The sequence below is a fragment of the Felis catus genome, chromosome A1 (assembly GCF_018350175.1).
Source record: "Felis catus isolate Fca126 chromosome A1, F.catus_Fca126_mat1.0, whole genome shotgun sequence".
Classification (NCBI taxonomy): Eukaryota; Metazoa; Chordata; class Mammalia; order Carnivora; family Felidae; genus Felis; species Felis catus.
In genome coordinates this window covers 184982988-184999041 of record NC_058368.1, presented here as the reverse complement: position 1 = coordinate 184999041, position 16054 = coordinate 184982988, and the positions used below count along the sequence as shown (strand labels likewise).

General features: G+C 38.6%; 1 protein-coding gene across 1 annotated transcript; it reads left to right on the top strand.

The window, feature by feature from the left end:
• Positions 1 to 8770: 8770 nt before the first annotated feature.
• CCNG1 (cyclin G1) lies at positions 8771 to 15793 on the top strand. The gene is made up of 7 exons (XM_003981339.6): positions 8771 to 8998; positions 10102 to 10365; positions 12073 to 12326; positions 12896 to 12974; positions 13054 to 13152; positions 13382 to 13576; positions 14366 to 15793. Exons 2-6 carry the CDS (start codon positions 10102 to 10104, stop codon positions 13571 to 13573), a joined length of 888 nt encoding a protein of 295 aa, XP_003981388.1. The 5' UTR covers positions 8771 to 8998; the 3' UTR covers positions 13574 to 13576; positions 14366 to 15793.
• Positions 15794 to 16054: the final 261 nt, after the last annotated feature.

The following is a 16054-nucleotide window of genomic DNA, read 5'->3' as shown; positions in this document are numbered from 1 at the left end:
ATTCTGTCAGTTGCCTTTTAGTTCTGTTGATTGTTCCCTTCACTGTGAAGAAGCTTTTTATCTTGATGAAGTCCCAATAGTTCATTGAGAGCTTGCCTTTCCATCCTCTCAGGGCCCGGGACCCCAAACCCCCTCTGCTATGTGAAGATAGAGCTAAAAGGTGGCTATAAGTATATCAGAGAGAGGGATCTCACCAGGAACCAAATCTGCCAGCACCTTACTGTTGGCTTCCCCAGCCTCCAGAAAGGTGAAGCGAGGGCACAGCGGACATATAATTTGTTTTGATACTCATAAGATGTCTCTATTAATTCCTCTATTTAAAAAAAAAAAGAAAATCTGAAACAGCAATAGTTAATTCATGGCCCAAGAGGGGTTTGTAACATGACATCCCTTGCTAGCAATTTCATAACAGCTTCTTTCCCTTTTTTAAGTGTTTTTTGTTGAAGGGTTTGTGAGTTAGGGACTATTAGAATAAGCTAACCCTTAATTTCTCAAGCTAGTCTAAAAGCTATTGTGAAATGACCATCTAAAAATAAACAATAGTGAAGTCCAAGACAGTCAGTTCAGTTGAATAGAGCAAAATACAATCAAAGAAATTCTAAACTTGGATTTCAGGTGTGAATAAAATACCATTCTTTTGTTTCTGAATTTAAATCATTTCATAAATACATGCCATCAAGAAAGCATTTCTGGAGAAATAATTTCAGCAGGAAATGTGAGATGTGTGATGGGGAAAAATAGGATCATGAAAAGCTAACCACAAGCCAAGTGACCCTGAAAAATCTCTGGCCTTACTGTTCTCTCCAAGAAAATATGGACTAAACTGTGTGCCCCTCAATATTCATGTGCTGAAGTCCTAACCCCACTGTGACTATTTTTAGGAATAGGGCCTTTAATGAGAGAAAATTAAATGAGATCCTAAGGGTGTGGCTCTAAACCAATATGACTGCTGTCATTATAAGTAGAAGAAGTGACACCAGCAAGATGTGAGCACAGAGAAAAGTCCATGTAAGAACACAGCAAGAAGGTGGCCATCTGTAGTCCAAAGGGAGACCTTAGGAGAGTCCAAACCTACTGACACCTCGAATTTGGATTTCAGCCTCCAGGACTATATGAAAATAAGTTTCTGTCATTTAAGCCATTCATTCTGTCTGAGATATTTTATCATGGCAACCTAGCAAACTAAAACGTAATCTTTGCCCTGAAACTCTGGGAAGGATTCTAGGAAGTTTAGACAAGAAAATATATGTGAAATTCCTTTGTCAATGATGAAGTTTACTTAAAAGAGAAGATGCCGGGGCGCCTGGGTGGCGCAGTCAGTTAAGCGTCCGACTTCAGCCAGGTCACGATCTTGCGGTCCGTGAGTTCGAGCCCCGCGTCGGGCTCTGGGCTGATGGCTCAGGGCCTGGAGCCTGTTTCCGATTCTGTGTCTCCCTCTCTCTCTGCCCCTTGCCCTTTCATGCTCTGTCTCTCTCTGTCCCAAAAATAAATAAACGTTGAAAAAAAAATTAAAAAAAAAAAAAAAGAGAAGATGCCATTACCTCTTGATGGGAACCATTACACACTTTCACGTTAATGAAAAGTTTCTTAAGGAAAGTTCTTAAGGAAAATGCTTACCAGAAGGAAGTCTAAAGAAAAACCTAAAATATTGGATTATGTTTATTAGATTTATATTAAGCCAACTCCTCCCAGTTTTTGAGCTCTTATATCTGGCATATTAGGAGATGAATTCCCGCTTCAAGGTTAAAACAACTGGAAGGCTAACTTATTATTGTAAGTAATGAAGGGCAATGTCTTGATAACATTACTCAGTTTAAATACACTTAATCACTGATGTCAGCAGTGCTATGCATTATAATTTATCTCTCAGAAGGTTACTTAAACCTACAGATAATAATATCTAACACTGGGATGCCTGGGTGGCTCAGTAGGTTAAGCATCAGACTCCTGATCTTAGCTCAGGTCTTGATCTCAGGGTCGTGAGTTCGAGCCCTGTGCTGGGTTCTGTGCTGGGTTCTGAAGACTACGTAAAAATAATAATAACTGGGATGCCTGGGTAGCTCAGTCAGTTAAGCATCCAACTTCACCTCAGGTCATGATCTCGCATCACAGTACATGGGTTCAAGACCCACGTCGGACTCCGTGCTGACAGCTCAGAGGCTGGAGCCTGCTTCAGATCCTGTGTCTCCCTCTCTCTCTGCCCCTCCCCAGCTAGCACTCTGTCTCTGTCTCTCAAAATTGAATAAAAAATGCTAATAATAACAATAATAATATCTAATACTTACTGAGCTCTTACATGTTCTCTTTCCATGTATTAGTTCAATTAAGCCTCACAACTTTTGATGAACTGTTAAAATATGAAAGCACTGAGGCTGTGAACTAATAAGGAGGGAAACAGACCCAAAATGTAGTCTGTCCCTTGTGTCTCAACCAAATTAATTATTGAAAGTTCTTCTACCAGGCAAGGATTGGCAGGAAACGTCTTATAGAGAAATCTGTATCAATGCTATTTGGCAGTATTATTTATCACATCCAAGTATTTTCATGCTCACATAGACTGTATTTATGGTTGCAGGATGTAAATATATGCATATTTCCATTAAAAATAGAAACTTCAATAATGTGCCTGAAGTTTTTATTCTATTTGAGCTAAATCTATGCATGGGCGACTTCCAACAAAAAGCTAGATATTTTAGAAGGCTTAAGCAAATTGAAGCTTTGTTCCATCATATTTTAACTACACATGGGCACATAAAATGCATGTTTTAATTTATTACTCTTTCTTCAACACTGATACAATGCTCCTAAACTTGACAAGCCAGAATATTTTAAATCAAGAAGAGCCCTTTAAATAATTTCAGACTGGAAATCATGAACATAAAACAATTGTAGAAAACATAAACATATATGAAGCTTTTAGTGATGTTTCTTAACATCTATTTAGAGAATTTCAAGCATGCTAAATACATCGAATTTCTGCTCCTCTGTGATGTTCGCTTCCATTGTAATCTGTGAGTATTTGACTAGAAGCTTCTATAACAATACAGCTGACCAAATGTAAATTGACTAGTGTCACATGAGGCTTTAGATTGTTCCAGTGGTCAGATGCTTCTTTTTCCCTGCTGGCTCTTTCCAGGCATCATTTAAACACGTGCAAATCTAGCTCATCTTTGAAAAGCAAAACATCTCTCTCAATATCATGTGCACCCTCTGCCCATTGCTTCCACCCCTCATAGTCAATCTCCTTGAAAGAATGGTTTGTATATTCATTGATTTCATTTTCTCTCTTTTGTGTTCATACATCATTTTATCCTCTTTACAACATCAAGTACTGGTGCTCCCTCTCTCCTTGAAAACTTTTCTCTTGCTTCCTTAACACATTCTCTCCTGTATCTCTTCTTCCTGATTTATTTCTATAACTCAAATCATCCCCTATATTCTGATGAAGCCCACGGCTATCTGGAGTACCCAGAGTTGTTCTGCATGTCTTTTGGACATCGCTATCCTCAGGCATCACTGGCTCAAATATTTCCTCCACAAACCTGGTCTTTTTCCTGTATTCCCTGATCTTAGCACATAAATAGAATCACCATTCAACCTGTTACTTAAACCAAAAATCTGAACATTATTACTGAACTCTTCCTTCTTCCTGATCCCCTGGCCAATCAAATCTAACCAGTCTCCACATCCACCAGCTCTAGCCCGAAAGGTCCCTTAAATCTATCTCCTTCTTTCCATTCCCATTTTTACTTTCTTATTTCTCAGTTCAATCCTGTCACTTTTTCCCTAGATTAAGGCAATGGTCTCTCAACTACTCTTCGCAAGTACACTCTTGATTCCTTCTTCCTAGCCTCCACACTGTTGCCCAGTGGTCTTTCTAAATCACAGTCCAATTGTGGTATTCTCTTTAAGTTCCATGGTTGGTTACCTAAAACTTATAGAATAAAGTCCAAAATTCCAAGAATGGTATACATGGTATACATGGCCCTTTAGGATGAACAACCGTTTCTTTCCCCATCTCATTGTTAGACACCTCCGCTCAACACCCTCCAACCTCTAGCCAGAGTAATCTATATCCCATTTGTAGAAATCCACTCACCCTCTCTTTCCTTGGAGCCTTTTGAACATACTGCTACTTTTGTCTGGAATGCCCTTTGCACCAGCCTCTTCAGTTGGCTAAATCTTTCAAATCTCAGATCAGGAATTAGAGTTAAGAGGCCAAAGAAATGAGGAAAGTAATGACATGAAGCAAGGAAGGCCTCAGACAGTTTAAGGCTAATGTAGAGAACAAAAGTTCTGGCCTACAACATAACCTTATTCTAGTACAATGCAAAGGAAGAAAAACGCAAGATTAGCAAATGCAATGTTTCATTTGCCAAACCTCAACTCTGTCAAAACCTTTTGTTTAGATGTGTATGTGTATACGCACATGCTTTGGGGAAGACAGGGTAGCGGCCTAGGCAGAAACCTGAATAAGGAAGGGAATTACTGGGGCTTCCAGGTAGCTCGGTCAGATAAGCCGCAGACTCTTGATTTTGGCTCAGGTCATGATTTCATGGTTCATGAGACTGAGCCCTTCATCAGGCTCTGTGCTAACAGTGCAGAGCCTACTTGGGATTCTCTCTCTCTCCTTCTCTCTCTGCCTCTTGCCTGCTTACTTTCTCTGTCTCAAAATAAATGTTAAATAAATAAAAATTTTTTTAAAGGAAAGGAATTGTTATCCCTCCCCATTCCCACCCTCTCCTACTAAAGCAGAAGACCACAGAGACCCCCTCAGTGTGGCCTTCAGACTAAAGAAGAGATGCACCTGGAAAACAATGACCCAGCTTCTCCTTCCATCCCCTATCTTCACAGAGAGCAACAACCAACACACCCTGTGGCCCAAAAGCTATTACATTTTTTAAATTTATTTATTTATTCATTTATTTTTTAAGTAAACTGTATGCCCAATGTGGAGCTTGAATTCACAACCCCAAGATCAAGAGTCACGGGCTCTAATGGCTGAGCCAGCCAGGCGCCCCAAGAATTATAACATTTTTACTTCTGGACTACAAAATACAATGGTCTGACACCTCCAAAGTCCTCAGTAAATATTTGTTGAATGGACAAACAGAAAGTAAATAGACAACATGGACAAAATGTTGATAGCTACTGAAGATAGGTAATGAGTTTGAAATGTTCCAAAATAAAAACTTTTTTTTAATGTAATAAAATCCAAATTCAAGTTATGTATAAAGTATATTTAGTAAACAGTAAATGGTAGCTAGTAAATGGAAAGTATACAAGATATCCCTCATTTCTGAATAATAATAATAATGATAATAATAATATCCGAGTTTTAGAGAACTAAGTAAGATCACATGGGTTTAAGTTCAGCATACAACCTGGAACATGGTAAATATATGACAAACACAAACTTTTTTGAGAGAGAGAGGGGGCACACACAGGCAGGAGGTTGGGGGGGGGCAGGAGAAGGGGCAGAGGAGAAAAGAGAGGGAGAGAGAGACAGAGACAGAGAGAGAGAGAGAGAGAGAGAGAGAGAGAGAGAGAGAGAGAGAGAGAGAGAGACCCTTAAGCAGGCTCCATGCTCAGCAGGGAGTCTGACAAGGAGCCCAATGCAAAGCCCGATCCCATGATCCTGGGATCATGACCTGAGCTGAAATCAAGAATCTGACACTCAATCGACTGAGCCACCCAGATGCCCTGCAAACTCTTTTTATTATTGGCTGATCTTGGCTTTTAGCCCTGCAGTCAACAGAATCTGTGACCATTAAACTAAATGCTAGAGAACAGGAGATCTCCCTCTAACGTTTCCCAGTGCCTTTATGAAGCAGTGGTTACTTAACAAAGTTAGGTGTTTTGAATATAATTAAACCCCAATTAGTTGAAAGCGGTTACCTTTTCTGAGGTAGTGAGAATCTCTGAAGGGCAAGATATACCTGACCTTACTAATCTATTTTCCACGGATCCTTCGTCCTGCCTCCCCACCACCACCCAGACGATACACAATTTCTCTGGTATCCTAGGAGCTAGTAAAGACTCAAAAAAAGCCACTGACAAGCAAGCTGTCTTCATACAAACAGGACTGAGTAGATGTTCTAGCGAACAGCTGGAGGTAGTAGGGGTTGTAATAACTCGTTCCAGGAAGGATCAGGAAACAGAGGGGAAGGTACTAAGCTGAGATCCTTTTCATCCTCACTTCTTAGTCCCTCATCACAACTGGAAAAATCTACATCCAAAAGTTCTGGACATTTGTCAAGGAGCCCAAAGAGGGTGAGGCAAAACCTCCTCCAATCTCCTGGATGGAAACAGAACCAATTAGGAATTTCCCTATGAGTCATGGCAGCATTTGACATACAATCACTGTTATACCTGTTATAATTTTTGTTGCTCAAAGGCACTTCTGCAGTCTAAAATGTAGAGAATATGATTAAATCTTCCTGTGACTGCCTGGGATTCTTGCCCAGCCTCAAGGCTATTATTCTGAGCTTTGGTTCTTGCTGCACTTAACTGTCGACGGAGAAGAAAGTAAGAAGATGGCAGCTGCATATATCATTGAGCCTAGAAAATACCTTAGAAGCCAGTCATTTGAATTATTCCTGACAGAAACTCATTATTAAATCTACACATCTTTAAAAATAAAATCATAACTAATGAATGGCTCATTTTCTTTCTTTCACAAGAGCACATAATTGGGTGGTACATTTGCACATTTTTCTAGTTAGGTCTTTTCAATTATTTAAATGATTGTATTCTAATATTATGAATAGAAATGACGGGGTGAGGGGAACGAGAAAAGGTAAGGAATATCCATTTGAGTTGAGTTATTTTTAATCAATGTTTCTTTAGCGCTATTGAAACAATTTCTTTCATGTAGGGAATTGCAGATTTTAAAATAATAAGATTCTAATGTGAGAGAAACATTTTTACATAAATAATGATATATTACGTAGAGTCTCATGTGAAAATTTCAAGTATAATAGGTATAGAAAATAATACATGCAACTTAGATACTTTTATTAATTTTAAATAAATAATATTCTAATAGTCTGATTCTAGGCTGAGAACACTAAATCTGACAATAGAGAAAACACAATCAAATGTATGGTTAAGCAAGACATTTCCAAAGAAATGTTAGTAATTTAATAATAAAGGCTACTATTTAGCAAGTATTTACTCTGTTCCAGGCATATTGCCTACTTCTTTATGTACTTTGCTTTAATCTTCTCAATAATGCTATGAAGAGGGTGCTTTTACTTCCCATTTTTGAAAAAAGAATGGAAACTCAATGTGATTTAATAACTTGCTAAAAGTCACATAGCTAGTTAGTAGCCTATGATTTGAAAAAGTTTTATTCCAAAGTCTATGTGTTCATAGTGTCCACAAGCCTTACATGTTCCACAAGGACAGGGACCAATATATGTTGTTCTCCACTGGCACGTATTATGTGTTCAATAGATATCAGTGAATGATGCTGTAACTAAAAGCCAAAAGACAAACATGTACATTTGTAAACTCACATATTATTGTAGTATTTTTTAAATTGTCCATTTATATTCATTATGTAAGTTTGTTTTCAAGGAGGACCAAGGCCCCTTCCCCATTTGAAAGGCTGCACTTTGTCAACTAACATGATTTTGTGGCTGAGGTGTTATTTTGAAATATTAACTTTTCTCCCCAGTTTCTCCTCCCCCTTTCTCTCCACAACTCTGCCCCCATTTCAGGACTTGATTCTGTGGCATTGCCTCAAGAAAATACACCGTAAAGAGCAGAAATACCAGTAAATCTTTCAGAGTTTTACTTTTAATAGCCCAGATGGCCACTAACCAGGAAGAGATCATGAGAACAGAGACATCCCAGCACAGTCCATGAGAACTGATAACTGACTCCTTGCTCACCAGTCCTCAGGTCCTTTTAACGCAGACCCTTCTCATCTGTGACAGTGAGAGAAAGAGGAAGGGAGTCCAAGAAGGCTTCAGGCCAATTATTTTCCCACCAACGTGGCATGGGCTCACTTCACACACGGATCTGTGGACTTAGATTCATAGTTACTACAACTATTTCCCCATGTACTCCTCTTAGGACTCAACCACACACCTTCCATTTTAAGCCCTTAAAAAGCTACCAACTTTTCTCTTTCAATTTGTTAAAAAATAAAATTCAGAAAATTGGTAAAGACCAAGACTGTACCTACCCCGACTCCATTCTTTGATAAATTATACAAAAAGCAAATTAAGGCAAGAAATATTGATATCCAAAGCTCACAAGAAGAAACCTATGAAATTTAATACACCACCCCATAGAAAATACACCAACTCTCCATCTGTAATGAAAAATCAAGGCTTTACTTTGTGTTTTGTAACTAGCCCCTGTAATTTTAAAAAGAGAAGGCCGAACCACTTTACTAAACCACAGGAAACAAAAACTCCCAGTACACTCTGGAAGGATGTCCTGGCCAATCCGGTTGCCAGAGGAGACCTTACCAGGGACAGGGGGCGTGCAGCATTTAGTTCGACCTCCCCTTCATTGAAGACGCTTTAGAAAATTCTCCAATGAGAGACGCTTAGAGGAAGTAGGGCGTGGTCTCAAGGGGCGGAGAATTTGACTCTGATGGGAAGTGTGTGCTGATTGGCTAGACTTCTTCCTCCACAGACTAGCCCTCTTTGGACCGCTGGGGCCATCCATCAAAGGAACTACACCAATCAGGGGCGAAAATTTCCCCCTCCCCCTCCCGACTCGGGAAAGCCCCGCCCTCCAATATATTACTCGGGCAGTCAGGCGCGGCCCCTTCGGCTCCGAGCTGACTCTGTGGTGGGCAGTGTCGTCTGGGCGGCGCTGCGGAGACCTCCACCCAGGACGGCTCTCCCTCCCCGGGCCACTCACCTCTTACCCGCGAGTCCTCTCGCCTCGTGGGCTTGTCGGATCTGATATCCTGGGGTGAGGTGAGAGCAGGCCCGGGGAGGGAGGTTACCACCGAGGAGCCGCAGTCGCGGTCAAGGTGAGCTGGGACTTCGGGGTTGACTTCGTGGTGCAGCTAGGTAGCAGGGTTGGGGGCGTAGGGTGAGGGGTAAGTTCGGTCCGCGCCCTTTTTCTCAGTTAACTCTCCCGCTGCTGTAAGCAACAAGTCCAGGCTAGTTCGAGCTTGGAGGGGCGGGGCCAGACCCGACCTCCTGAGAAGTATTAACGCCAGGTTGGCCAGGCCCCAGGGACCAGCCCAGGGCTAAAAGAGCTGGACCCATAAAGTTAGTGGTTCCTCATCTGCGTCCGTCGCCCCACTTTAAAGATCCCCCTGCCTCCCTGTCTTTCAGTTGGTGTATGGGAGGTAGCCCTGTATCCGGGGCTTAGTTGTGGCCAGGACATAGTAGCTGTGGAATACCGGCTTTTAAATTAATGAAACTCCTAAATTCATTTTGCAACTAAATTAGCCTCCTGCCCTCACTCCGTGTTCCCATAGCACGCTTTAAGCTTCCTTTACTGACACCAATAACAGTTATCAATTATTGAGCGCTGTGTGTTACGCACTGTGCAAAACTCTAGGTGAGTCATCTTAATAGCCATTCAGAGACCAATATTGTTACCTCGTTTTACAGACGTAGAAATAAGTTATTATTGTCCCGTGTTTACTAGGTACTTACTATAGGTGCTAAGCACTATACCTAGGTGATTTCATTTTTCCACACAAGCCTATGAGGTAGGTAATAATAGTCATACCCACTTTATAGATGAGGCACTAGAGATTAAGTAAAATTAACATTAACAGTTCCTTGTTGCTAATATATAGCAGAATACATACTACCATCTAATTTCACCCTTGCAGCATCGATATTCTTAGGTATTTCTTGACAGTGAATGGCTTGAACAAGAATTTCTTGAAGGTTTGCAAATTTTTTAAGGCACAGCTCCCACCCTGTAGAAAACTCACAATTTGGGATGTGACCAACTGGTGGCATGGGGTTGGGGGTAACAGATGGCACTTTGCAAGGACTTAGATTCACTAGCTGCTTTGGGGGAGGGGAGACTTGAGTAAAAACTGCTTGGCTTTCTGTTGAACGCAGGAAGGGCTTTTCTTAACACTCTTTCTGTGCCTTGTTCTATATATAGATGATAGAGGTACTGACAACAACTGACTCTCAGAAACTGCTACACCAGCTGAATGCCCTGTTGGAACAGGAGTCGAGATGTCAGCCAAAGGTCTGCGGCTTGAGACTAATCGAATCTGCACACGATAATGGCCTCAGAATGACTGCAAGGCTAAGGGACTTTGAAGTAAAAGATCTTCTTAGTCTAACTCAGTTCTTTGGCTTCGACACGGAGACATTTTCTCTAGCTGTGAATTTACTGGACAGATTCCTGTCCAAAATGAAGGTATGTTTAAAGCTACATTACACAGAGTATTTCTTAATTTTGCTCAGTGTGTTTTGGAGATGGAATAGCTAGCTTTGGGCTGGTATTCATAAACTTGACCTTTTTATATTCATCAAGTAGCCAAAACATTGTGATGATTCTGTGTGCTACAGCATTGATGAATACTCTTCCTTAGAATCAAGAGGAATGCATCATTAGATTTAACTTCTGACATTGAAAAACAACCTAATAACAAATAATTGCAGACTCTCCCAGTATGAGAGGTGGCTGTTGTTTTTTAAAAATTTTTGGTTGGGCATTTTCATTTATTTACTGTTGTTTTTAAATTTAAAGAAATTTGTTAGAGGCCGAATGCTAGATTGTGGTTAAGAATTAGAGGTTTGGGGCACTGGGGTGCCTCAGTAGGTTAAGCGTCCGACTCTTGATCTCAACTCAGGGCTTGATCTCAGGGTCAGGAGTTCATGCCCCAAGCTGGGCTCCATGCTGGGCGTGAAGCCTACTTAAGAGAGAGGTTTTTTGCTGTTTTTGTTGTTTTTGTTTTTTTGATGCTGTGAACCACCTGGTCAATAGAGTATCTTAATTTCTAGTCATATATAAAGTTCTAATTGTTTTAGCCCTAGACCTATTCAGATCTTGCTTATAATTGCCATTTCCAACATCAGTTTGCATACAGTAGGGAAGACAGTATCTTTTGAAGGAGGAACACATATGTAATTATTTCCCTATACTGGATAAGTGGACATCCATGTAACTTTCAGAGCTTGCTTAACTGTTAAAAATATATCTGCCTTCTCTGTGCCCATGGTCATTAGTGAATTGGAATGAAACTCATCTTTTAGTCCTTCACAACACATCATATACAGAAAGAACTCAGTATTTGCTGAATTGGATGGTTCAAAAAACTTGCTCAGACAGACTAAACTATTCTTTGGACACTACCTTTGAATCTATAAATGTTGCACAGATTAATAATACACATCTGTCCCTTAAAAATATTATAATCTTATGGGAGAATGTTTGCGCCAATAACTATTATACAATGCAAAGTATAATAAAATTAAACATCTAAAGAGGAATAAATATATTAGAGGGGTTCCAAGAAAAGAAGGGTACAAACACTGGTACAAGCTTCTTAAAGTTTAGTTTAAGCTGGAATTTAGGGTGGATAGAAGCTTGACACTGCTACATTGTCGGTATTCTGGAAAGAATAAATAAAAGACTGGGAGTGGGTAAAGCTTTAGAAGCAGAATAAACAGTGTGTGCTAAAGTATTTAAAAACTATTTTACACATTACATAAAGAAAACAGCCTGGAAAAACACATCATCCTAGAAAGAAATTTTGTGCATAAACTGTAAAGGTGTTTCAGTCCTCACAGAAGCCTTTGACCAGTTAATTATTTGGCCCAACTAGAACACAGTGCTGACAGTTCTACAGTGAGTTACAAAGGGGGGAAAAAAAGGTTTCATATGGGCTGAAGTCAAACATTACACTGAAACTTAGTCCACTTTCTCCAAAATTGGTTCCAAGTAGGTACATAGCATTGACCGGCAGCAGTTGAAGTATGATTGGATATTGTTAGGTCCTTCACAGTTGAAAAATAAACCTCAAGGATACATTGTCGTAATGATGGGTCTGAGTTCTATATTATCCTTTATGGGTTTTTTTAACTGAAATAAGCTAAAGAAATGGGCTTACTGTCTTTTTAGGTACAGCCCAAACACCTTGGGTGTGTTGGGCTGAGCTGCTTCTATCTGGCTGTAAAATCAATAGAAGAGGAAAGGAATGTCCCATTGGCAACTGACTTGATCCGAATAAGCCAGTATAGGTTCACAGTTTCAGACTTGATGAGAATGGAAAAGATTGTATTGGAGAAGGTGTGTTGGAAAGTCAAAGCTACTACTGCCTTTCAATTTCTGCAACTCTACTATTCACTCATTCAAGAGAACTTGCCAATTGAAAGGTATGTGACCTTTGTTTTGCCCAAAGATTTGGAAATCAAAATGGTATTCTGGATGTTGCAAATAATCAGTATCTTGGGATAATTCTAATGAAAATAAGTAAAATGAGGGGAAAAAAAGTAAACAAAATGACACCTTCAGCACTTTCACTTCACTATCCAGCAGAAGCTGTCAGCAGCTTCTTGAAGTCTGTGAAGGCCAATTCTTAGGATTAAAGGACATGTTTACATTTTTTTATTACATTTTCCATTTATAGACTAGTTAACTCATAGAACCTAGTAAGTAAGCATCTAACAGATTTATGGAAAAAGAACTTTAGTAGGTGTACAAATAGATTAAAAAACTGGGTAGTTGTGGCATGATACATTTTTTAAGAAGGGGGAACCAATTATTTAAAATTCATTTATGACATCTTTAAGAAGTTAATGCCATTGAAGGAATTCTTCAAATAATTTATTTTCTGTGGTAAGTGTGCATAAACTTTACTTTAAAATGATTTCAGTGTTCTAAAAATCTCTTGTGACTACATTTAAATTTTCTATGTAAAATTAATCTCATTTTCTTTTTAAAGGAAGAATAGTCTTAATTTTGAAAGACTAGAAGCTCAGCTTAAGGCATGCCACTGCAGGATCATATTTTCTAAAGCAAAGGTAAATATTTTATATAAAGATTAAACCTATTTATATACCTATTTTCTATTCAATACCTACTTTAAATTTTATCTTTTAGCCTTCTGTGTTGGCATTGTCTATCATTGCACTGGAGATCCAAGCACAGAAGTGTGTAGAGTTAACAGAAGGAATAGAATGTCTTCAGACACATTCCAAGGTATGTCAAGGTCATAGCCTAAATGGTGTTAACAGCTGTAAAAGAAACTAAACCACTTGTACTATCTCCTGAAGTAAAATGAGATGTCATGTGTCTGTTTGAAAAGTAAGTAGCTTATCCTCAGATTTATTTGACAAGGAAAGACACATGTTAGGAAGATGACAATTATTGCTATAGTTAAATACTATAGGACTTTTTTATTGACTGATAATTTTTTTTTTATGTACAGATAAGTGGCAGAGATTTGACCTTCTGGCAAGAGCTTGTATCCAAGTGTTTAACTGAATATTCATCAAACAAGTGTTCCAAACCAAATGTTCAAAAATTGAAATGGATTGTTTCTGGACGTACAGCACGGCAATTGAAACATAGTTACTACAGAATAACCCACCTTCCAACAATTCCTGAAATGGTCCCTTAATTGGTAAATTTGGTTCATAGTTACTCTCCATACAGAGAAAATCTTCTAATGCTACAGTTTTATTCTAGAGTTGAGGAATTAAAATCTGAATTATTTTCAAAATAAGCAATGGAATTAAAATAGCAATGGAGAAAATGACTTCACTGATCTAGTTAGCTAATATTTGAGGGCATGTACTACATTTAAAATAGAATGCCCTGAGTAAGGAATTTATCCAATCATTGATATGCACATTGGCCACTTCATTAAATTATCAGCTTAGAAAATCACCTTAATAAGCTGAATTGTAAAAGAAGCACTAAGACAGTATTTTTCACCTCATTTTGCTTTATGTAGACTCAAGTTCTTGCACATTTAAAGTTAACACTAGCCTGAGTAGGACAACAGGACCAAAAGTTTCAACCATAAATGAAGTAATTTGAGACTATTGACTTATAAACAAAATCAGTATGAAATTGGATGTTATTCTTAAAGTAAGTTATGGCAGATGATCTCCACACTGGGTATCTGCAAACTGCCAGGGTGTCTCAGTGCTGTAGTTGTATACCATTGCTATAGCAGAACACTGGAAAATAGTTATATGCATAAAAAATGTAAACCTTGTCACTGATACGATACACATTGGTGCCATCTAAATTTACCTGAGTGGTGATTTCACTTTTTCCTATTCAAACTAAATATTAACACATCTACGTATGATATGATTATAAATCTTCAATTGAACAGTTGATTTTTAATAGTTAATATTTATATTTTGTAGACTTCTAATAACTTGATTTTTTGTTTAAATAGGATTGTTACAATGACAATACTCCTCTGAAGCCTTTCTCCACAATCCTGAGCTATGGATTCCATAATGTTATAATGGATTTAAGCTGTGAAGCCTCAAAACATCACAACGAGATTAGCATTGATGTTCTCAGATTTGGGAAAACTACCTAATTAACATGCTGTAGTGGAATTATAATTAAATTTGAATTCATCTGTGAGGCATACAAATCAAAGCTAAGAGTATAAATGTGAAATGTTAGTAACAGGCCTGGGAAGGTTAACTGTGAATCTTCATTTCAAACATTGATCCAACTTTGTAGATTGGGTCAGTATATTGTATTTAGGTGGTATTAAAAGTGGTAACCTAATTAAATTCTAAATTATGAGGCATACATCAAAACCAACAATTCACAAATGCACTTTTAAGGCATAATAAGGGTTACTGTTTTAGGCAGTGAAAATGGTTTCTTGGTACCTGTAGTGCAAACAGATAATCCAGAGATGTGGACTTTATTGCTACTTGGAAATCACATTTAAATTTGAGGGCATTTTATAAAAGCAAAACTACAGCCCTAGTCATTTTGGCATATTAGGTTATCTTTAATATTTTTTTCTAAAAAACAGGTAATATTTGTATCCATGACAAAACTTACACAATATCTACTGCCTCCGTCTAATCCCATCAAGAAAAACTGGTTTGTGTAATTCAGAATAAATTAACTTCACTCCAAAAACTTGATTTAACACTCCGTAAGCTTCTACTAAGGGCTGTTTTTGTAACAACTGCTATTCCAGGGGGTACTGGTTGGCTCATTCGGTTAAGCATCCAACTTTGGCTTAGGTCACGATCTCACGGTTCATGAGCCCTGCATCGTGCCCTCTGCTGTCAGTGCAAAGCCTGCTTTGGTTCCTCTGTCCCCCTCTCTCTCTGCCCCTCCAATGCTCGCACTCTCTCTCAAAAATAAATAAACATTTAAAAAAAGAACTGCTAATTTAGAATTTTAAAAGGAAGAGAATATACTTTCACTAATTGTCCCTCTTGTGCCTAAAGAAAGTCATTAAAGTAAGAGATGTCTTCATAATTATGAAGTTGCTAAGGTAGTATTCAGGATTTTCTATTAAGTCTATAAGGAGATCTATGGCATTAAAAGTGTTGTAAACAGTTATGCAGTGCAGTGAGTAATAGCCTGAGTCCATCCAGAATGGCTCTACCCAAATTTGACATGTTATGGGTAAATGTGCCTGGAAAATAAACCAAAGAACCATAATATATCTTATAGTTTTGTAAACTGTGTTTTGTGGATAACCTCAGTTTTCCCAAAAGGCTCATCTATTTCAATAATCTGACCTCATCAGTGATTAATTCTGAGTTGGCAAAGGCAGCCTAACCAACTACCATTATGTTTTGGTACTAAGGGATTTATCTTTCAATAAAGTTACTGACATGCATTCCTTTGCTGGGTAGTTTGTGTTTGTTCCTCTTCTGGTTTAACTATTTTGGCAATGTGATGCCAGAACCACAATAAAAAGCTATCTCCACTCAGTAAATTTAAATTTAGCAGGAAAGTAAGATGCACAGTAGCAGGAACAAAATCTCAATAGTATAGCTTTTACCTAATTGTTGCTTTACTTGCTAATGGCTTTTTAGAAGACAAGATTAGGACAAATGTTTTAATGTGCATTAAAAAGGTGGTGTTTATGCAACATTGG